Source organism: Vombatus ursinus, unplaced genomic scaffold, assembly GCF_900497805.2.
Source record: "Vombatus ursinus unplaced genomic scaffold, bare-nosed wombat genome assembly UNPS02014792.1, whole genome shotgun sequence".
Classification (NCBI taxonomy): Eukaryota; Metazoa; Chordata; class Mammalia; order Diprotodontia; family Vombatidae; genus Vombatus; species Vombatus ursinus.
In genome coordinates, this window is record NW_020954570.1 from 369,218 (window position 1) to 394,238 (window position 25,021).

The following is a 25,021-nucleotide window of genomic DNA, read 5'->3' on the forward strand; positions in this document are numbered from 1 at the left end:
AGGAGAAATGGGAGGAAGGGTGGAGAGAACTTCTCTTATAACTGCAGTCTACAAGAAAAAGTATATACAAACGTGGATGGAGTAAAGGGAATGGGCATCACACAAATGTAATTTTCATTTAAACTGCTCAAAGGGAGCACAACAGTGGCTATCCCCCATGCCTGAAATGCTTTCCCTCTTCATCTCAGCCTCCTGGATTCCTTCACATTCCAACTGAAATCCTACCTTCTACAGGAAGCATTTCCTAATTCTCTTCAATTCTAATGCTCTTCCTATGATTACTTCCAATTTGTTGTGCATAAAGCTTTTTGGTACATGGCTTGTTTGCATGCTATCTCTCCCATTAGACTGTGAGTTTCCTGAGATCAGGGTCTATCTTTTGCTCTTCTTTGTATCTTCAACAGTAGTGCCTTATGCACAGTAGATGTTTAATAAATTTTTACTGACTGACCTAAGTCTTTTGATTCCAAATCCAGTACTCTGTCCATTGCACTATCTAGCTACCTTTGTATGTATTTGTGCATATGTGTGTTCTGCTATACTTATTACACACATCATAAATATGAAGCAGGAATAAGGAGAAGAAAAAGTTTAAGAAAATAGGACTGAGAGATATACTTAATTACCATTCATAGTTGAGTCCAAATGGGATTAACTCACTCATAAAACAAGAGGATAGCAGAAAGGATTAGAAAACAAAATCAAACAATATATTGTTTATAAGAAAACACATTTGGAACATTTGCACAGAGTTAAAATAAAAGCAAAGTCTACTATGCTTCAGCTGAGCCAAAAACAAACAAATAAACAGACAAAGCAAATGTAACAAGTAAGAAATAAAAAATAGATGTAATTAAAAGAGATAAATGGGGAAACAACATTTTGCTGAAAAGTAACAGAAAATAAATAATTTCAGTACTTAAAACACACCAAATGGCACAGGATCTAAATTATTAAAGAAAAAAACTAAATTAATTACAAGGAGAAATAGATAGTAAAACTATAATAGTGGAAATGATTTCAATGTACCCACTTTTAGCCCTGGGTAAATCTTAGCAAAAAATAAAGTAGTTAAGAACTAATTTTTAGTAAATTTAAATTTTAGTAAAGTTAAATTTTAGTATTTTAGTAAAGTTAAATTTTAGTAAAGTTAAATAGAACAGACTTCCCATTATTACTGAATTGAAATATAAAGAAATACAAATATTTCTCAGCTATAATCTGCAAAATTGATCATGTATGATGACATAAAAATCTCAAAAATGCAGAAAAGCAGAAATGTTAGAGTCATACTTTACTAACTACTTTGCAATAAAAATTATATTAAAGGGCCACTGAAAAAAGTATTAAAAATGAACTGAAGAAATAATTTAATCCTTTAAAATTTCCAGGTCAAAGAAAAAAATCACAGGAAGGACAGGTAATTTCATTCAATGACAGAAATAAGGCAACATAGCAAAATTTGAGAGGTGCAGCCAAAGCAATACTAAAGATAAAATTTCTCTGAACTTTTTCATATATAAAAAAAAGAAAAAGAGATCTCTGGGCACTAAGTTAAAAAAAAAACAACTAGAATCATAACAAAAAAATCAAACACCAAAATAGAAATTCTGAAGGTCAAGGAATAAATGAACAAAAGAATGGACAAAAACACTGAACCAATCAATAAAACTAGGAGCTTGGTGGTGGCAGGGAGCTGAGGGAGAGTATGAGGGGATAAAATAGATAAACCATTAGGTAATTAGTTTCTCTCTTTCTTCTTTTTAATCTAAGTAATCAGTAATAAAAATTTAAAAGGAGAAGTCACAACACAAGAAGAAATAAAGGATATTAATAGAAACTATTTTGTACAACTAATTGCCATAAAACCAACTTAATTGAAGTAATGATAAAAATATAAAGTACAAAGATTAATAGAGCAAGAAACAGAGAATATAAACAACCCAATCTAAGAGGAAGAAATCAAACAAGCCATAAATAGACTTTCAAAGACAAAAACAAAAACTGGGAACAAAAGGATTCACAAGTGAATTCACTGAAGTATTCAAACAAAATTTAATTCCAATATTACACAAACTATTTAAAAAATAGTAAAAGAAGGGATCCTTTCAAATTCCTTTTGAGAAAAATATAGCCTTGATATATAAAAAAGGGAGAGTCAAAACAAAAAAAGGATACATCACTAATAATATTGATATAAAAATTTAAAATAAATTATCAAACTGGCTGAAATAACATGTTTCTCAGATTATTATATACTATAACTTAGATTTAGGTTGCTTTAATATTAATAAAATTATAAACTTAATTAACCATATTAGTAACAAAATGCCCAAAAATTGTATGATTATATCAATAGCTGTGAAAAAAAGCTTTTGACAAAGTGCAATACCAATTACTGTTAAATTTTTTTTTAAATAGGAATAAATGAACCTCTCCTTTAACATAATAAATAGTGTGTATCTGAAACCAAGACTGAGCATTATATGCTACAGGAGAAACTAGAATCCTTTCCAAAAAAACAGAGGTAAAGCAACAATGTTCATTGTCAATACTTTTGTTTGACATAGTACTAGAAATGCTGGCTATAACAATAAGACATACAAAATTGAGGGAATAAGCATTGACAATGAAGAAATTAAATTATCACTTTTTTAAATTAAATGATGTACTTAAAGAACTTTAAAGAGACAACAAAAAATGAATTGGAATAACTAATAATTTCAGTAAAGTTGCAGGATAAAACATAAATCACACAAATCATCATCATTTCTTTATGATACCAATAAAACCCAACAGGGAGAGATGGAGAAATTTCATCTAAAATAACTAGAGAATGTATAAAATACTTGGCAACATATTTATCAAGATACATACAAATACTATATAAATACTACTAAAAGAGAACTAAATAATTAGAGAAATGTTAATTCCTTGAGGGTAGGATGTGTCAATATAATAAAATGACAATATGACCCAAATTAATCTACTTATTCAGTGCCACACCAAATAAACTACCAGAGGAATACTTTATAGACACAGAAAGAATAAAAATGAATTCACATGGAGGCACAAAATGTCAAGAATCTCAAGGAAAATAATGAATAAGTAAGCATGAAGAAGACGTAGGAATAGCAGATCTCAAACTATACTACAAAGAAGTAATTATCAAAACAATTTGATACTTGTTTAAACATAAAGTTCTATCAGTGTGATAGATTAGGCACAAAATACACAAAAGCAAAGGGACTCAGTAGCCTAGTGTTCAATAAACACAACAGTTGACCTCAGATACTAAGATATTTGATAAACACTACTGTGAGAATTGGGCAACAGTATGGAAGAAATTTAATTTATCCAATGCCTCACTCCTTTTGTCAATATAAGTTCCAAATGGATATGTGACCAAGTATAAAAGGTCTCATCATAAACAAGTTAGAGATACATGGGAAAAAATAGTTCTCAGATTTATGTACAGAAGATTTCACAGTCAAACCTCAGTTTTTGCAATGAGAGGTTAACTGAAGCCTTACGTACCCTGCAGTATAGTAATACTGGGAACATCATGGCCAATGTTTCTGGCTTTAGCACGTTTGGTCAGCTGGACTGACAATACAGACAAAATCCAAAATAGGAGAGACAGTCTGCCAAAGGGAAAAGCACCATGATCCTCAAAAAGACACTCACCATGATCACACCTGAAACAATATTTATCTGAGGCCAGGGTCAGACTCAGAAGCATTCAGAAATTAAAGTGTGGACCCTGTGAAACAACTAGAGAATTCTGGTATGGTGATAGAAATGTGTGACAATGACAAGAGAAATCACTCATTAGTAGCATGACTGGTCTAATAGAAAATTATTCCAGTAATGTTAGAAATGGCAATTTTGAAAACAGCACAGAACTAGAGTAAAACTCCGTACAGTAAAACTCTGATTTGGGTTAGAAGGTTGTTAACTGTAGTTTCTATTACCTGGTAATAATGGAATTTAGAAAGATTCTACATAGAAAGAGGTTTTATGAGTGAGACAATTATATTGGAATGACATAAAAAATGCATAGGTGAGAAAGAAGGATGCCCTGGAAGAAAAAAAAAGAGAAAGGAAGGATGGGGAAAATTATCTTACAAAAAAGAGGCATACCAGGAAGAGATTTTACATTAGAGAGGAGAAGGAGGATGGGGCAGGCAATGCTTTAGCCTCAATCACACCTAAATTGCTTTAAAAAGAAAAAAATATATACATACTCAACTGGCAATAGAAAGCTATCTTCCTCAACTGGGAAGCAGTAGAGGAAAGGAATAAAAGAAAGGTGGGGGGATTGGGAAGGCAGACAAAAGAAGGCAGAGGTCAGAAGTAAAACAGACTTTTAAGGAGGAATAAGAAAAAAGAGAGAGAGAGAGAAGGATAAAAAGAAAACAGGATGGAAAGAAATGCAAAGTTGGTAATCATAACTGTTAATGTGAATGGGAAGAACTTACCCACAAATGGGTGGATAGATAACACCCATGGAAGCAGATAACAGAATGAATTAGAAACCATTATTACTTGTAAGAAACACCCTTGAAATACAGAGACACACAGAGTTAAAATAAGAGGCTGGGGCAAAATCTATTATTCTTCATCTGAAGTAAAAAAGACAGGGGTAGCTATTACGACCTCAGACAAACAAAAGCAAAAATAGACCTAATTAAAAAACATAAGCAGGGAAACCACAGTTTGCTAAAAAGAACCATAGACAATGATGTACTATCAATACTAAACATATATACACCAAATGGCATAGCATACAAATTCTCAAAGGAGAAGTTAAATGAATCATGTGAGGAAATAGACAACAAAACTATACTAGTGAGGTACTTCAACTCTTCCCTCTCAGAGCTAGATAAATCTAACCACAAAATAAATAAGAAAGAAGTAAAGGAGATGAATAGAATCTCAGAAAAAGTTAGATATGATAGACCTCTGGGGAAAAAAAAAAACTAAATGGGAGTAAAAAGGAATCTACCTTTTTATCAGCTGTACATGTCACCTTCACAAAAACTGAACATGTATCAGGGCATAAAAAGCTCACAACCAAATGAAGAAAAGCAGAAATACTAAATTGTCTCTTTTCAGCCCATAATGCAATAAAAATTACATCATTTAATAAAGCGCCATGAAGTAAAGATTAAAAGTTAATTGGAAACTAAATAATCTAATTCTAAAGAATGAGTAAATCAAAGAACAAATCATAGAAATAATCGATTTCATTAAAGAGAATGACAACAATGAGACAACATACAAAAATTTGTGGGATGCAGCCAAAGCAGTATTTAGGGGAAAATTTATATTTCTAAATGCACATATAAATAAAAGAGAAAAAGAGCAGATCAATGAACTGGGTGTACAACTAAGAAAATTAGGAAAAGAACAAATTAAAACTCCCCAATTTAAAGTAAAAAACCATTGAACTAATAAATAAAATGAGAAACTGGTTTTATGGTAAAACAACAACAACATAGATAAACCACTGGTTAATTTGATTACAAAAAGATGAAAACCAAACTACTAGTATAAAAAAATGAAAAGAATGAATGCACCACCAATAATGATGAAATTAAAGAAATTATTAGAAGTTATTTTGCCAATTATATGCCAGAAAAACTGATGATCTCAGTGAAATGGATGAATATTTACAAAAATATGAACTGCCCAGATTAACAGAAGAGAAATTAGAATACTTAAATAACCCAATTTTAGAAAAAGAAATTAAACAAGCCATCAATGAGCTCCCTAAGGAAAAAATCCCTAGGACCAGATGGATTTACAAGTGAATTCTACCAAATATTTAAGGAACAATTAATTCCAATACTATATAAGCCATTTTAAAAAATAGGTAAAGAAGGAGTCCTACCAAATTCTTTTTATGACACAAATATGGTTTTGATACCTAAACAAGGGAGAGAAAAAACAGAGAAAGAAAACTTCAGACCAATTCCCTCAATGAATATCAATGCAAAAATTTTAAATAAAATACCAGCAGGAGAATTACAGTAATACATCACAAAGACCATATACTATGACCAGGTGAGATTTATACCAGGAATGCAGGGCTGTTTCAAATATTAAGAAAACTATCAGCATAACCAACCAAATCAATAACAAAAACAACAAAAATCACATGATTATATCGATAGATGCAGAAAAAGCCTTTGACAAAATACAGCACTTATTATTATTAAAAACACTAGAAAGAATCAGAGTCAATGAAGCCTTTCTTAAAAGGGTAAGGGATATCTAAAACTTGGAGCAAGCATTATCTATAATGGGAAAAAACTTGAAGCTTTTCCAATAAGATCAGGCATAAAGCAAGGGTGTCCATTGCCATCACTCTTATTCAATATTGTACTAGAAATACTAGCTATAACAAAAAAAATAAATATAAGAAAAATATAAATATATAACATAAATATAAGAAAAAGAAATTGAAGAAATAAAAATAGGCAATGAGGAAATAAAACTATCACTCTTTGCAGATGATATGATGATATGCTTAGAGAACCCTAGAGAATCAACTAAAAAACTAGCTGAAACAATTAACAACTTTAGCAAAGTTGTGAGATATAAAAATAAACCCACATAAATCATCAAAATGTTTATTTACTACCAACAAAATTCAGCAGCAACAGATAGAAAGAAAAATTCCACTTAAAATAACTGCGGACAATATAAAATACTTGGTGATCCACCTGCCAAGACAAACCCAGAGATTATAAGAACACAATTACAAAACACTTTTCACACAAATAAAGACATGTCTAAGCAACCTGAAAAATATTAATTGTTCATGGGCAGGCTAAGCCAATATAATAAAAATGACAATTCTACCTGTTAATTTACTTATTCAGTGCCATACCAAACAAACTATCAAAGAATTATTTTATAGAGCTAGAGTAATGGTATAACAAAATTCATCTGGAAGAACAAAAGGTCAAGCATATTAAGGGAATTAATGGAAAAAAATAGTAAGGAAGATGGCCTAGCAGTTTCAGCTTTCAAACTGTATTACAAGGTGGTAATTATAAAAAAAATATGGTACTGGTTATGAAACAGAGGAGTGGATCAGTGAAATAGATTAGGTACATATGGCTGTCATCCTTCATTCTCGAAGAGGACCAAAATGACATTACTGTTAGAATTGAGTTTCAGTGTGTCTGACTGTGGCTGATCAGATCAATATGAGCTCAGAATACTCAACCACAGTTTTGGCACAAAAAATCCATGTGAACATTTGGGGTAGATTCTCTAAATTTGCACATCTCATGTTTCTTGAGCTACTTCAGTTCTGCTTTGCTCACAGAGCACAGTATCGTCTCTGATGAGGGCATGCCATGCCCTAATACTTTCTGGACATCCCCTGGAGTTCAAGGATGCCCCCATTGTCCATCTCTATAAAGGTAAAGGAAATAGATGGTCCTGTGATGATCACAGAGGGGTCTCTCTCTTAGTCACTGCTGACAAGATTCTTGCCAGAGTCCTCCTTAATAGGCTGATCCTTCACCTGAAGATGATCATCTACCTGAGAGCCAGTGTGGCTCCAGGAAGGGCCAAGGAATGGTTGACATGGTGTTTGCTGCCCAACAACTCCAGGAGAAATGCCAGGAGCAGAACAGAGGTCTGTACACAACATCTGTAGATCTGACCAAGGCCTTTGATACTGTCAGTCATGAGGGCTTGTGGAAAATTATGTCAAAATTTCATTGCCTGGAGAAGTTCAATATTTCCCAGGCCATTAGAGAACTTTAACATTTTCCTATTCTTGGTGATGAACTGTGGTTTGGAATAATGGTGAGATCTGGCTCTTAAATGTTTCTGTGATGGATAATGGAATGAGTGAAAGATCCGCATATGTTTAAGATACAGCACACATATGAATGAAGTACAATGGGGAGGAGGGGCTAAGGGGAGGGGGGGGAGAGTGAGAGACAGAGCACGCACACAGAGCATTAGATCACATGCAGAAAAAGGAAGAGACAACCACCATGAAAGAACCAACATGAGGAAGGGGGAACACCTAAGCACAGCCTATTCTGCATCTAGAATGAAGAAGATTATCCAAGTATGGATATTCTGAGTTAAATCTGTGGTTAGGAGTATGAGAGAAAATTGACATATCAGTATCCTCAGAACTGATTCCATGAGCAGTGGGTTTTAGGGTTAAGCAGAAACTGGCAACTCTAACCTGGAGAGGACCAGAGAGATTGGGGAAATACCAGTATTTTGACATATAAATATCTCAGCGGCACAATTCTGAGCCACTAGTAATCTCCACATAGAAGAGTTTTTATGGAGAAGCCATTAAGTCATCCTGAGTATGAATGTAAGAATGAGTGGCAAGGATGACATTTATAAGTTAGGTGTGTATATGTATGCACACATGCATGCAAACACACATATGTAAGTTTTCATATGTTGGGGAGTGGGGAGGCAGAGGGATGGGAGGATGGGTTCATGCCAGCCATTCTCCAAGCAAAGAAGCAGCAGAAACTGCCCTTCCTCTCTCCAAGATCCTGCCCTGTTACCCATAAACATGCCAAAGTCCCACAATCCTAACCCCTCCCCCCAAATAAACTTGCCTCTATCACTCCTCAAGCTATCACTGTATATCTCTTTTCCCCTTTGAAATATATCTACACTGACAGTGTGAACTGGGTTTTAAAACTTAGCCATGGACCTCTGTGTCCACCCTAGTTAAGATGGCCTTATTCTAGGAAAACTGGGAGTAGACAGGGAGCTGGATTAAGTAATTTATCTAAAGGAAAAGAGAAGCCCTTTGCTGATCTCAATGAGTGGCCGTATCCCAGGGCTACACCCTGGCACTTCTTTTTTCTCTCTATGTTCTCAGTGATTTCAACAGTTCCTGTGGGTTCAAATTCTTTCCTGCCTCCCAGACTCATTAACTCATTACTATTGAATCTGCACACGGTTGTCTGAGAGATACCATAAACTCAACAAGTCCAAAAACAGAACTCGTTATGTCCACCACTGACCCAAAACTCACCCCTCTTACAAACTATCAGAGGAACTACCATCCTTCCCAATCACCTTAGTTTACAACCTCAGAGTCATTCTTAATTCTTTTTCCTATCCAAATTAGCTGCCAAATCTTGTCAATTCTACTTTCACAATACCTGTTGCAAATGCTCTCTTCTCTCTACTCACACATCACCCTAGTTTCAAGCTCTTATCACATCTCACCTACACCACTGCCACAGTCTCCTAATTGGTCTCCCAGTCTTTCTCCATGCCAACCCATTCTTGATACTGTTGCTAAATTGATATTTCTAAAGCAAAGTCATAATTCTCAGGATTGCCATGATCTCTAAGGTACAACAGATCTGTGATCTTTCTTCATCCTGTGGGACAGTGTTGATGACTCTAATGCCAGCATGGAAGAAAACTATGGGAGATAGGCCAAGAGAACCTCAAATACTTAGAATTCAGTCATAGTATTAAATTAAATCAATGCAAAGAGCATTAAGAGAAAAGAATACCAAGGACAGAACATAGGTAGGGGAGGGGGAGATTTTCCCACACTTAAACAATAAAGAATGTAAACTTCAAAAGATAAGCAGCTATTAAATGATGATAGTAGAAAGAAAGCCTGATCAGGAAAAGGCAGTGGAAAACAATTAGTATTTCACCTTGAGCAGAAAAAGCAACATCTTTCATTAAAGAGGGAAAGAGAGCATCATCAGGAGACAATCAAGGTTCTGTCAGAACCAAGAGATAACAGAAATAAGGAAGTATTTATAAAACAGTTAAAGAATGTAGGCAAAATTGCCCAGAATAGAATGGATATTAAAAGGACAAATAATAAGGAGCAAGCAGAGGAATGATTACCAGCAAAACGGACATGGGAAAGTCAGGCCAACATGAAAACTGCTAAAATATTTTTGCTACTAGGTTATCTAATGTCCTAGCAATGAATGTAGACTATTTGTGTTGTGATTGGCTGACAAAACTATGAGATCCAAGGGATGTAGCCTCTGAAGCTATGGGTTATCTAAGCTTCTACTGTTCCTTATGTGAGCTTCATGTATCCTACCCAGGGTCCATGAAGGCATTGTTCAATGGCTTAGGGAAGGGTTATCTTGTGTATGTCTGTGGAGAGTAGTTTCTATTCTAGATCCTACTGCCATTATTTGATACAGGTTGTCATCAGGGGTATTTTATCTTTTTTTTTCACTGCAACACTACTGATGAAGATGAGTCTTAGGTATTAGATTGTTTTGTCTATGGCAAATCTGAAAGCCCACCTTTACTTGGTAGTAAGTGATGACAGAATGAGGATTGTCAAGTACCCTGGACATTTACTTAAGGTACTATATTAATGATTTCATTAGCTTCTGGGTCAGAAATTAGGAAGGTAAAGGTAAGTAAGTAAATGGAAGCTCTGGGTTCTGTGGATGATATTTTTTCATAAAAAATGAATCTTGTTATATTCAATTTACTATGACACTTGCCTCACTTAAAAAGACATTGTACACCATAAATAGCGTAACACTGATAAAATTAGTGACAGCATTAAATGATATTTGGTAGTTTGTTAAAAATTGCACTGCAGCCTTCATCACATACAATTACATAGTAATATAATTAACTAAATACAATGGGAAAATACAACTTCATTTACACAAATATTCTTTCTGAAGAATTAGAAATGTTAAAGAGAGAAAAAACATTCACTTTAAGAAATACAAATCAAGTGCAGCATCTATAAGCAACATTTTACACAATTAAAAATAAGAGAAAATACAGAAGAAAAGAATGACTTACTCTTCTTCTATATTGATATCAATATAGATGGTTAAAAGTTGTCCTCCTAATACATAGCCAATAGCAGGACCAAGGACAGACATAGCATAGCCAATTCCTAAAAAATTTTGAACATCAATACATACTGTCATTTTCAAATATTAAGCTCAGTAATGATTAACTACCTTCTAATGTGACTTTTAGAAGCAATGATACAAATGAACATGGAGTTCATTTATATACTCCTGATATTAAGAATAGGAAGTAATATAAATAATTTTTCTTACAGGTAGGTATTAAATGATGGAAAATACTTCACTTCTGTTAAAGGGTACCTTGAACTTGTCTTTTTTAGTAGCCATGTTTTCCAGAAACACTGGACCCCGAGCATACAAGAGGCCCTGACACATGTCAAGGATGAAGCCTCTCCTGCACTGACATAATATGTTGTCTGCACCCCAACTTAGACTCCCTGTGTAGCCTTGGGAGTCAAGACAGGTGCCAGTCAGTCTGCACTAGGCTAAGAAACTGCTTGTGCAGCTGGGACCTGTGTAGATAAGCAGATAATCATAACTTCATAATCTAGCAGTTTCCAAGGGAAAAGAATATTGCTTTTGCCATCTTACTTATTCATTCTCCTCCCTTTCAGGAGGGGATTAGTCAATTTTCCCTGTAACTTAAAAACCAAGGCTTTCCTTGCACCACTAGGCTCCTCAGTATAAGGAGTTCCCATAGCATTTGCTTTTCTCTTGTAATAAATCCAGTTGCAAACATATCTCTCATGGACTTGTGATATTGTCTTTTGGTTTAACACTTCATAGGATTTAAAGAACTCATTATCCAATCCATAAAGAAATTAGTATGATTTAATACATAAAATTCATTATTATTGATGTCATTAAAAAGGTAAATATTTTTAACCTCTTCATATGTGGAACTACAATAATCTGCTACTTTCTGAAATATAATAATGTAATTTTTCTTTAAATTTAAGCAAAAATGAAAATCTAAACTATCATCTACTTGTACTTGTTTATGAGGAATATAATTTAAATTGATTTTATATTTTTAAAAAATTATTAGTAGCTTTTGTTTATTAATATCATCTTCATTTCCAAATATATTCCTTCCCCCACCCATTCTCAGCAATTATTTTCTTATAAAAAATTAAAACAAGAAAAGAATCAGTTCAGTAAAATAAATCAACATATTAAATGAATATGAAATTAGTCTGACAGTACATGCAATTATTCCATATCAATAGTCACCCACTTCTATAAATAAAAGAGAGAAATGTACTTTCTCAACTCTTCCCTATGGCAAAGGTTGGTTTTTTATAATTGTAGTTTCAACTATCTAATTTTAATATTAGTTAATGCTAATATAATTGGGAATATGGTATATATAATAATTACATACTTCATAATACCTTATATTATAATGAGAGAAATTATTATTAATAACCAATAATCTGGGAGAGCCAGGGTCCCCCTTTTTTTAAAGTCCTCGTTTCAAAGTTCAGCCTCTGAAGGACAGGACTTATGACAGCAGATAGGATTAACTTTCTCCTCATTCTAGGCATTGTTACCCTGTTCAACGGGGTATGAACGTTAGAAATTTAATCTAAGGTGAAACACCCAACCTATTGTCTTCTACTCAGCTTTGGGTAGGCAATATAGATTCTTGGTCTAAATTTCTTCAAGGCTGAGGGTGATTTGGAAGTAAATAGCATTATTAAAGTTACATCTCTTGCCCCTCATTAGAATAGGTCTAAATCTCATTGTAATATTAATTTTTTTCATTACTTGTTAACCAATCAGAGTGGATTGCCACCCTCAGGAACATCTACTCCTCCAAGGGCATATAAACTGCAAGCCCACTACTATTACTGTCTTTGGCATTCAAGAGTGTCACTGACCCTTTTATTAATAAAATGCTAGCATTATCAATAAAATGATTAATTACCCAGAAATCATGTCTCTTGAACTTTTTAAACATCACAATAAACCATCAAATGAATTTTTACTTGTTTGATACTTGACTTATGCACACCATAATTTTGATCAGTGGTATCTGTAATACTTTACTTCTAACAGTCCCAAATAAATAAAGAAAAAACAGTTTACACTGTTTAAATACCCCCCAAAATAATAAATCTGCCACAACTTCACATATCCAAATCTGTTGGAATCAGACTTCATCTGGACATAAAAGAATATCAAGAAAACCAATCCTGGGTTAGGAAAGATAATACTATGTCAACTTACATAGTACAATGTGTCCTTGCCTGCTTGCACTGAGGCCTACCAATTTTAAAGTCTGATTCCATTTCATTTCTCTGTTCTCCTTCTGACCAATACAGGTTAAGTACTAATGAATCCAAAGGGATGCTTTGTACATCTGATCCAAATAGCATAAAAGTCTGGTTAGAGTTAGACCTTTAAAGGTCCTGACATTGAAATAAAAGAAAACAAAACAAAAAACTAGAGCTACCACAAATTAGAAAAAAAAGGATATGCAGAAAGCAAGTTGGGGAAACCTTAAGAATCTCTCATTTACTATATATTTTAGCAGCCTTTAGAAGTATTCCTACTCAGGGACCGCACCTCAGGTAGCTTCTGAAGTGCTGGTGGCCAGAAGGACTTCAAATACAACTGAATTCACATCAGCGTAGGTACTACCACTTACCATAATGAAATCCAAGATCTGCAAGGCGCATAGTCTAAAAGTGACCATAAGAATTCATTTTTCAAGTCCCAAACAAGTAGGCAAGTCAATACAGCAAAATAATTTGTTCATCTTATGGAGAATGTCTCCAACATTAGGATCAGTTAACTATGAGATTTAAATTGATTTAAATGATTATATCCAAGTATAGAAAATTTCAAGAAGGAGTCAATATGGCTAAACTATATCAGTAAAATAATTCACCTATATACAGAGAGGACAAGTGTGTGGGAACGCTGTCATGAATAAAGGCTGTTCCCAAAGTATAGAGAGGTGTTCCCCCAACTCCCAGTAGCATCTGTCCAAGTATGAAGACATATAGGTAGTTTGAAAGTGAAGATGTTATATAGTGTTGACAAGTGTTGTTGATTCTTGTTTCTGGGCAGGTATCTTTAAAAAAAGAGATTAAAAACAATTATTATTTTTTTCTGTTTCAAAAATTAAATGTACTACATATAGCATTTTCTTTACCAAAAATGACAATGTTATATAACTATTTCTTTTTTTTTCTTTTTCTTTTTCAAAAATTTAACTATTTCTTAATGATCATTTTTTGGCATCAGATTCAGATAATTTGTATGTGATTTGACAAAGCAGTGGTACAATGTTTAATCTAAACAAAATACCATGATTTTTTTAAAAAAATTAACTTTCAACTATAAAATATCCTGGGGCCTGCTGTGACCCCATTTGAGTTTTTTCTTTTTTTTGAGGGGGAAGGTACTCAAGTGGTTTGCCATTTTCTTCTCTAACTCATTGTTACAGATGAGGAAACAGAGGCAAACAGGGTTGAGTGACTTGCCTAAGGTCACTTAGCTAATAAGTGGCCAGATCAGAACTCAGGAAGATGAGTATTCTTGATTCCAGGCCCAGCACTCTATCCACTCTCTCACCTAAGCTACTCCTAAATTGTTAATACTACCTATGTAAATTATTTGAGCTTGGTATTAGGGACCCTGATCCACAAAAATCTTTAAAAAGGTAAGTTTTGCCAAGGGAGAAAGGTGTTCCACCATGATGATCTTGATTACAACAGATCTCTTTTCACTCCTTAGTTCAAGTCAATGAATACTTATTAAATACCTACAATGTGCCAGACACTATAGTAGGCAATGGGGAGGAACAGACAGAAAAATGAAGATAGTCTTTTCCCTCAAAAAATTTACATACTACTAGAGGGAAACAACATGTACTATACATATAAGTAACTACAAAATTTATGCAAAATAATCTGAAAGAAAGGGAATGCTAATAATTGGCAGAATCAAAAAAAATTTCTTTTATATGAGGTAGAACTTAAACTGGACATTAAATGGAACTAGGAATTCCAAAAGGAAGGGAAGACAGAGCACATTACAGATTTAGAGGATGGTTTATGCAAAGACACAGAGAAAGGAGGCAGAATATCTTTTAAAGGGAATAGCCAGTAGGCCATTTTGTCTGGAACTTAATAGTATGTAAGGGGAAGTACTATGAGATCAATTGAGAAGATATGTTGGAACCAGAGTGTGAGAACTTTCAATGAAGTACAGAAGAGTTTATATTTTACTCTAGAAGTAATAGAAAACCACTGACACTTCTCTGACAGAGTAATAACAAAGTCAGACCTGTACTTTAGAAAATATTTTTTGCCATCTGGGTGGAGGATGTATTGGAGAAAAGAAAGGCTAGAAAGAGGGACATTATTACAGTAGTTCAGGCAAGAAGTGGTGAGGTGATGAACTAGCACAGCAGCCATCTGGGTAGAGAGAAGAGGCCAGATACGAGAGATGACAAGGACACATAACTGACGAACCTTGGCAGAGTAGATATGATGTGGCAAGGAGTTGGGGAGAGTGAATAGTGGAGGCTGACTTCAAGGTTGTGAACCTGGGTAAATGGAAGGATGGTGGTAGCCTTTACAGAAATAGGAAACAGGAAAAGGGGCAGGTTTAGAGGACAATGTGTTCTGTTTTGGACATGTTAAGTTAGTTCTTTATCCATTTATTAAGAATCATGATACTTTTCCTGCATAGTTTTTAATTTTTAATTTCTTGCTTCGGAAGATGAAACTAGGACCAGGATATAAAAATCAAAGGGGAGCAGATTTTGGGTATACATAAGGCAAAAATCATAACTAGAGCAGTCCAAAAATGTAATGAGTTACCTACTTGAGACTGAAAGCTTCTCTATCATTCCAAGTATTCATGCAAAGTCTGGATGACCAATTGTCAAGGACACTATCTAAAATGTATTAGATATTAAGATTTTATATCTGGCCTGTCTTAATATAAGTAGATGTGGGAGGAAGCTTCCTTCAGTCAATGAATGGGGAGACATGACCCTGCTGCACACTCCTCCTTTTGGTGACCCTATGATTCCTTGGTAGTCTTTCTTGCTGCCTGCAATATTTTTCTTTGTTCTGGAAGCTCTGTATTTTGGCCAACATTTCTCCATTCCCAGGTTGTGATTTCTTTCAGGTGATGACCAGTGGGTTCTTTTTATTTATTAGGAAGTATCACTTAAGGATATAATAATTGTTTCCCTTTTTAAATGTTCATTGATGATTTTTGGTTAAATGACTAAGAAATAGTAAGTAAGCCCAGCTTCTCATCATTACCAGAAAACAGCAAGAAATACACCAAATAAAGAAGGTGGAGGAAAGGCCCACAGAAAAATTAGCATACTGAACAAAAAAATGAATAAACAAAAAAGATCTCCTAGTACAAAAAGAAATACCATGGAGTAAAAGAACCTAAAAAAATCTCCAGAAAAGAGATACATGCAATAACTACAAACAGATCTCTAGAAAAGTGAATGAAGTAACCACAAGAGTGTGTGTGTGTGTGTGTGTGTGTGTGTGTGTGAGAAAGAGAGAGAAAAAGAGAGAGAGGGAGAGAGAGAGAAAGAAAGAGAGAGAAAATTTTACTCAGAGCTCTTAAAAATACTTAAGTCAACAAGTATTCATTAAACCCTTATTACTTGCTAAGCACTGCTGGGGTTACAAAGAAAAAGCAGAAACAGCCCCCTTCCCTTGAGGAACTTACATTCTAAGAGGGGAAACAAAATGTAAATAACGTCACCAAAAAATGATGAAACAAAATCCTGAATGACATAGTTGAGAAAAATCATATAAATTTTTCCTGTAATATTGGGACTAGAGGACAAAATATAGCTTAATAAAATCCACAAGATTCCATCAGAAAATACCAAATTTAATTCATAAATGTAGCAACTTAGATTCAAAGCTTTCAGGTCAAAGAAAGAAATCTTGAAAACAGCAAGGATAAACGGCTCACTTACCAAGACATTCCACCTGAGTTTCAGGCATTGTGCTAAGGTCTGGGGATACAATTAATAAAAATTAATAAAAACAATAGTCTTCCTTTGCATATAATAGCAAAATAAAAATATAATCCATAAGGAAAATATGAATATAATTCAATTCAGTAAGCATTTATTGAGTGACTACTATATGCCAACATCCCCAGTCATCTTGACTTTTGACTGGATTTCAATGCCTCTGGAAGAGAGTAAGGCTGACAACTTTGTCCAACTCTGCCTCACTTAAATCCAATTCATGCTTGAGTCAAGACACCACCCTGTGATGTCATTAGTCCTCTTTGAAAGCAAGAACAAACAACAATTACATGATAAGCACCAGACCTAGGCACCAAGGATACAAAAACAAAAATGTTTTGCTGTCATGAAACTTAGGTTCTACAGAGTGAAAAAAATATGTACCTAGATAAGTATATACAAATAAATACAAACCTAACTCAAAACAATGTTTTAGGGGACAGGGCACTAACAATTGCTGATATTAGGAAAGACCGCATACAGAATGTGAGATTTGATCTATACTCTGAAGGAAGGTAGGACCTTAGAAGGTTGAGAGAAGGAGGGAGCACAATCCAGGCATATGTGGTGGGTTGTGCAAAGACAGAACATGAAATGACATTGTTAACTAAAAGTCACGACTCCACAAGACATGGGTAGTAACTTGATTTATTACAAGAGAAAGGCACATGCATATGGGAAATCCTTATACCAAAGAGTCTGAAATACAAATAAAGCCTTGGATATTTATAGGGTACAGCAAGAAGGGGAGGTCTCATGGGAGGAGTGGAGGACAATCCCCTTCCAAATGAAAGTGGCATGAGAGGAGAAAGGGAGCAGTAGGGGAGGAGGATTGAGAGGGAACAGGAGGGCATGTAAGCTTTGGACCATGGAGGGAGTGTTCTGCTTATCTGAAAGAGTTTCAGTTGCATAAACAGTTTATTAGTCTGGTCAAGTCTGGCCAGAGTCAGACTTGTGGCTGACTGGGCCTCAAGGGCATTGAAAATTTAATAGAGTTCACTGTTATGTTAGTTTAGGGGGGCCTCATCTCTGGAAAATAGGGCAACTCAAGAAAACAAGTTCAGGGGGCCCCTCCATAGCATGTATGGGGAATTGCAAGTAGTCCAGTTGTGCTGGAACAAGTGCATGACTTGTAATTTGAGACCAGTCTGGAAAAAATTGGTTGATACTAGATTTTTAGGGGCATTAAATCACAAAAAAAGGACACTGTACTTTATCTAAGAAGCACTGAAGTTCTTAAGCAGGGTAGAGACATGGTCAGATCTACATTTTAGTAATACCAATTTAGCAACTGTGTGGAGGAAAGGCTGAAGAAAAAGACCTGGGAGACCAGCTAGGAGACCATTACAATACTCCAGCTGAAGGGACAGAATCAAGTCAGTTTCTCTGTGTGAGCGAAGAGGAGGGGATGAACACTGAAGATGTTACCAAAGTAGAATCCATAGGATTTGGCAGCTGATTGGATATGTGAAGTGAGGGAGTAAAGAGTCAAGGGTGTCTCCGAGGTTGTAAACCTGAGTGCTTAATAGTAGTGCACTTGACAAAAAACTGAAAAGTGGTAGGTTAGGTGACAGGTCTTGGGGGAGATGTGGGGGTGGAAAGGGAACATCACAAACTCTGTTTTGACTTTAAGATGCCTATGGTAATCCAAATGAAGTTACCCAAAAGGCATGGTATAGAATTGGATGACAAGAGACAGATGAGAGCTAGAGAGAGAGACTTTAAAGTCATAAGGAGTGTGTATATATAGAGAGAGAGATGAAGATGTTAAGACAGTGCCCCAGCGTATACCATATAGAGAGAGACCAAGATATAGATGATAATACAGAAGAAGGAACATCATGGGAGTAGAATAATAAAAATCTAGAGAGAACAGATAGTCTAGGACAAAGGGGGAGTCAATGGCATCAAAAATGACAGAGAGGTCAAGAAGGATGAGGACTAAAAAAAAAGGCAAGATTCAGCTGCTAGATTTTTAGTAACCTTAGACAGAGTAGTTGAGATTTTTTAAGATGGGAAGATTTGGGTTGTTTTGTAGGCAGCAAGAAAGTAAGGGGGGGGAACAGAGAGAGAAGGAAAGAAGGGGTAAGTGGGGGGAGGATGACTTAAGTGATAAGCTTATGGAACAGACTGGAGGAGATAGGGTCATGGGCACAGGTATGGAAAGTAAGTAGAGGAACTACCTCTTCCTGAACACTGGAACGAAGGAAGAGCAGAGATGATACTGAGGATGACTGAGGTGTAGAAGTAGGGAGGTCCTAATGAAATTCCTCAATTTCTGAGGCTCAATAATGTTATCTGACATAATGAGAAAGTGAAAGAACAAATAATGGAAACACAAATAACTGTAGTAAAGAAAATTGTAACAATGAAACAACAAAGGATGCAGCAAGAGCACTTAAGGGAAAACACTTCTGAACATTTATATTAACAAAAGAATTGAGCATGTAATTAAAAAACTAGAAAATCAACAAATTAGTAACCTCAGAACACACATAAAAGTACAAATTTTAAAAAATCAATTAAGATGATTGAGCTGATAATACCAAAGAACTTTTTTTTTAAAAAACCAAATGTGACTGACCATATTTTTTAATCTAATTATATACCCTTAAGCACACTACATGGCACATAATAAACACTTAATAAATACTTCTTCATTCATTTATTCATTCTTAAGGATGTATAATTAGACTAAAAGATATGGCCAGTCACATTTCTTTATTATGCCATAGGCTAAGTCCTGGATCCAATGACAATTTTCTACAAATGTTAAACTATTTTTTAAAAAGTACAACAGGTTGTTAGGAAACATCTTACCTTTAAATTCAGATGCCAAATGATATTTTCCACTAGTAAAGTGAGGCAAAGAAAATACAAGTGACCCCAATCCTATCATAAAGGATGCAAATGCGAGCCATCTTGGCTTGTGTCCTCTTTCTCCATAAAATGATATAAATAATGATAACAAACAAAATGAAATATCATAACTTGATGACACCAGACCAGTCATGAAACTGCTCAGTTGATAGCGTTTCTCAATGGTAGAGATGCTGATATTTACTAATCCATTTACCACAATACCTAAAATGAAACAAAAAAAAAAAGATCATGAGACTACATACATTCAAAAAACTATAATTGACAACCACAACCAATATATTAAAAGTGAATTCTTGGAAGAACATAACTGACTCCATTTTATCCTATATTCAACATTCTGTTGTGTATGACCAGCAGCAATAGCTGGTTCCCTTTCGTGTCTTTCTTCACTCTCCTAACTTGTATAAAAAGACTAATTGCTGTGAAATGTTTTCCTTTTTTAATCTAGCCTAGAAGATAGTTCTTTTTCATTTAGTGAGATTAGCTGTACTAACCAGGATGCCATCCTTATGCCTTTCCTATAGTTAATTATATACAATTTTTTTCTTAACATACTTTATTTCTTTTGTATAACCCGCTGAACTATAGTGATCAGCCGTATACTTTTTCTTTGTTTCGTGTAACGTATAAATACTACTAGCTTAATTGTGAATAACACACATTTCCATCAATTGCTGGTGAGGTGTGTCACACTGAGTGTAATAAGACTTGCTTTTCTGATTCTTGCTGGCTTACTGGCAAGAGATAGTTAAACTAGTAAGATATTATTTTATATGATCAAAGTTCATGCAATATATACCTTTCATGCAATACATTTCAAGAATCCTTATTATTGTTTACTGTTATCTACAGACTGGCAGGTTACTTTCCCAACTTGCTGAATGATTTTAATACTTCTCTCACGGTATTCTTCACTATTTCATGCTCTACAAATTGATGTTACACATGATCCTAACTGGGTTCTCATTGCAGCAAGGCAAGCCTCTTACACCTCTCTAATTCTCTCTCCCACTTACCAGAGCAGTTATTTTAAACCTTTTTATCTCTTCTCAAGCCTCTCATGGCATCATTCCACGCCCCCCTCAACTGAGGAACTCACCTCATACTTCCTTGAAAAAAACGGAGGCCATTCACTGAGATATTCTTCTTTGCTCCTCATATCACAATGATCAGACATCTTCCACTACTATGGCTTCTTTCATCCCCGTCTCACATAAAGAAGGGGCCTATTCCTTGCCAAGGCAAACCTTGTACCATTGATCTCATCCCATCGACTCCAGCAAATCTCTCCTGTCATCCCCACTCTGTAAGACATCTAATGGCATCTTTCCTGTTCACTATGAATACATAAATGATTCTCCCCTATTAGAAACTTCTACTTGATCCTGCTAGCTATAGCTTATATTTCATTCCTCTTTTAGTCATATTCCTTAAGAAAGTCGTCTAAAACTGTTTGCTTACAGTTCTTTTTCTCTTGTTTTCTCCTGAACCCTCTGAAAATCTGCTTTTTGTCCTAAAACTACTCTCCAAAAATCACTAAAGATCTCTTAATTACCAAATCTAGAGGCCTTTCCTTTGGCACCGCTGATCATCTCCTTTTCCTGGATACTGCCTTTTCTCTAAGTTTTCAGGACACCCTTCTCTGTGTTCTGCTGCTGGTTCTCTTCCTACTTATCTGACTGCTCTTCAGTTTCCTCTGGTGGATCTTCATCCAGATCATGCCCAATAACTGCAGCCACTCTCATCAATTTCAATAAATGGAAGACATGGAATTTCCAGCATACTTTGAGAAGCAAAGGGAAGACTCAGCTGTGGTGAAGGCAGACAATGAGAAGATTCACTAGCTCTGCAAGCACGATGAAACAGAGAACTCAGGCTGAGAGAAGTCCCAAGAAAAAAGGTCAGCTCTTTCCCAAACTTCCCTAATGCCTGTCTTTCCACAGACACTGTATCATAATATGCTGTTTCATTATCCAAATGTTTCCAAAAGACTGGATTTTGTCTCAGTCATAAAGAAGCCAGGAGTTAACCAGAAACAATTGTAAATGTAAGGTGAGGCAGAGTCTCACTTCTGCCTTTTTGTTGTTCAGTTGTTCAGTCATGTCCAGATTGATCATGACCTCATGGACCATAGCACACCAGGTACTTTTGTCCTCTACTCTCCCTTAAAGTCTGTCCAAGTTCATGTTCATTGTTTCTGTAATACTATCTATCCATTTCATCCTCTGCCATCCCCGTTTCCTCTTGCCTTCAATCTTTCCAAACATCAGGATCTTTTCCAACGAGTCCCTTTTTCTCATTACATGACCAAAGTATTTAAACTTCAGCCAGTATTTGGCCTTCCAGTGAATAGCCTGAATTTATTTCTTTAAGTATTGACTAATTTAAGGAGTGAGCCAAGAAGGGAACTTCTGCCTAGGATTTAGAAATGTTCTTAACTGGGGGCTCAGTGGAGTCATGACTGAACTCAGAACTTCTCATCTGAAACTCCCTGAAGCAAAGGAAAAGGGGAAGGAGTGGATCTCAGGATGATTATATTTCCCCCTCTACTTAAAATGAGTGAATTATTTTAAGAGTATTACACTTACATGCTGTATTTCCCCACAAAAACGTGGACTCCTTCAGGGAAGGAGCTTTCTTTATAACCCTAGCATGCTAAGTGCCAGTGCAGTGCCAGACATACAGTAAGCATTTATAAATGCTTGTTGTTATTTAATTAGGTGCCAGGATACAAAGAGCAAAAATGAACAGTTCCTGACAGCTACCAGGATCAGGAAAGGTTTCATGTAGGAAATGGGCCTTATAGGAAGTTGAGATTCTAGGAATCAATGGTAAGGAAAGGGTACATTTCCAGCACAGGGACACTGTGAAAATCTAGAGGCAGCAGACGGAATGTTGGGTAGGTGAAACAGGAAGTAGGCCAGTTTACCTAAAATGTATTGTGTACAAATGGGAGCAGTATGTAATAAACCTGGAAAAGCTGAAGGCATTACAAATGGCTTTAACTCCCAAATCAGAGGTGTAGTGTGTATTTTATCCTCTAGTTTAAACCTCTAGTTTTTGAGTATGGGAGTGACATTGTCAGAGCTGAGACTTTCACTTTAAGAATATAACTTCTAGCTGTCAGCTGTGTAAAAGATGGGGAGAGACTGGAGATAGGAAAGCCAATAAGGAGGCCACTGCAGTGGCTCCAGGGAGAGATGATGAGGCACTGAAGCAGTGATGGCTCTGTGAATGGTACAGGACATATGAACTCCTGTGGAAGCTGAATTAAGACTTAGCAAGATTTGACAGCTGATTAGATATTGGGCATGAGGTAAGCAAAAGATACACACCTAAATGGAGACTTAATAATAATATTCTGAATAATGTGTAAGTCACAGAAAAAAATCACAGAAATAATAATAATATGGAATGTGGGAATCAAATGATAATTATGAGTCAACACAACAAAAGTTCAGAGGAAAAATCTCTGAAAATATATATTAACAAAACAGAAAAAGAAAGGATTAACAAACTGAATATCCAATTCTAAAACCTAGAAAAAGAACAAATGCAAAATAAGCACAAAAAAAGAACATTTTAAGAATTTGTAGACAAATAGAAAAGTAGAAAACAAAAAATATGGAACCGATAAATAAAATAAAAAACTGGTTCTTTAAAAAGAATAACAGTACTAATATACCTTTAATCTGATACAAAAGATAGAAGAAATTAAATTAATAAAACAAAAATTATAAGGCAACATTATAACAAGGCTTTTCTTGGGTTTTTAAAGTTCTTATAGCCTACTGAATACATGTAATGGTATATAATATGCTAGTAAAACTGAGAATTTAAGAAAAATGAAAGATTACCTACAAAACATAAAATACCTCAAATTAACAGAAAATGCTAGAGATCTTAAACAGCCCACTCTAAGAAAATCAAAATGAAGTATCTATAAGAGAAAGATCAAAGAAAAAAAACTTGAGTCACACTTAATGGGCTATCAAAAATTTATGGAGCAATTAATAGGTATGCTATATAAGTCATTCTCAAAAATAAAAAAAAAACAACACTTCACCCATCTCCTTTCATGAGATGAATAACAGTCCTGATAACTAAACTAGGGTAGGATAAAGCAAAGAAAGAGAAATGTAGACCAGTATCACTAATGACTATCAATGAAAAATTTTAAAATAAAAACCTAGCAAAAAACTACAGCAATATATATAATTTCCCCTGACTATGACCAAGTAAGATCTTAGAATAGGTATGCAAGAAGGGTTCAACATTAGGAAAAAAAATTATCATAAAAAAAAAAAGGAAACAAAAACACACCAAACCACATAATGTTATAAATGGATGCAGCAAGAATCTTTTACAAAGTATAGTCATTTATAACAAAAAACCTATAATCTATAGGCAGAGAAAGGTAATTTTGACGTAATTTAAAAGGATATGTACATATCTAGATAGATAAAAATAAAAACATATAAACATATATGTGTACATGTCTAAAACCAAGAGCTAGAATTACTTATAGTTGGGAGATGCTAGAATTTTTCCTAAGAAAAAAGAGTAAAAGAAAAAATGCTTCTTTTATCCACTATTATTTGACATAAATATAAAAAATAATGATAACAATATGACAAGGAAAACACAAGCATTAGGCAAAAGGAGACAAAAGCATACCTATTTGATTATGACATGAGGATTTACTTAGAAAACCCTAGAAATTCAGCAAAGAAACCGTATGAGACAATAACCTCTGTAAAGTAGCAGTATACAAAAATAAATCCAAAAAAACCATCAACATATCTTTATAGCAAAAACAAAATGCAAAAGGAAACAATAAAAAGGGTAGTTCATTTCAAAATTTTGTGATATATGGGAATCATTTACCAAGGCACACTCAAGATCTATGTAACTAAACTAATATAAATATATCACCAAAGCACTCTATAAAGAAATAAAGAATGGTAAATAATTGCAAGGATAGTTATTGGTCATGGGACATGACAACTTAATAATGGTGACACTACCTAAATTAGTAGACTTAGTGCTTTATCAATCAAACTACCAAGGGGGTGTTTTATTAAACTAGACAAAATAATAGCAAATCATTTGGAGAAACAAAAGGCCTAGGATCTCAAGGAATATAGGTTTTTTTCTTGATTTTTTTAAAAAGAAAGTAACCATCAAAACTATTTGGTATTAGTTTCAAAACAGAAAAGCAAGACCAGTGGATAAGACTAGAAAAGCAAGATTCAAAAGCATTGAACAATAT

General features: G+C 34.7%; 1 protein-coding gene across 1 annotated transcript in view; it reads right to left on the reverse strand.

The window, feature by feature from the left end:
• Positions 1-25,021, reverse strand: part of LOC114048285 (solute carrier organic anion transporter family member 4C1-like) — a gene marked incomplete at its 3' end in the record, with an annotated part of 141,591 nt that overhangs the window by 71,702 nt on the left and 44,868 nt on the right. Inside the window, exons 3-5 of the mRNA XM_027869184.1 lie at positions 19,687-19,950; positions 13,732-13,917; positions 10,822-10,918 (exon numbers count right to left, since the gene is read on the reverse strand). Of these exons, the coding sequence (XP_027724985.1) occupies positions 10,822-10,918; positions 13,732-13,917; positions 19,687-19,950 (547 nt within the window). The remainder of the gene's footprint in view (positions 1-10,821; positions 10,919-13,731; positions 13,918-19,686; positions 19,951-25,021) is intronic.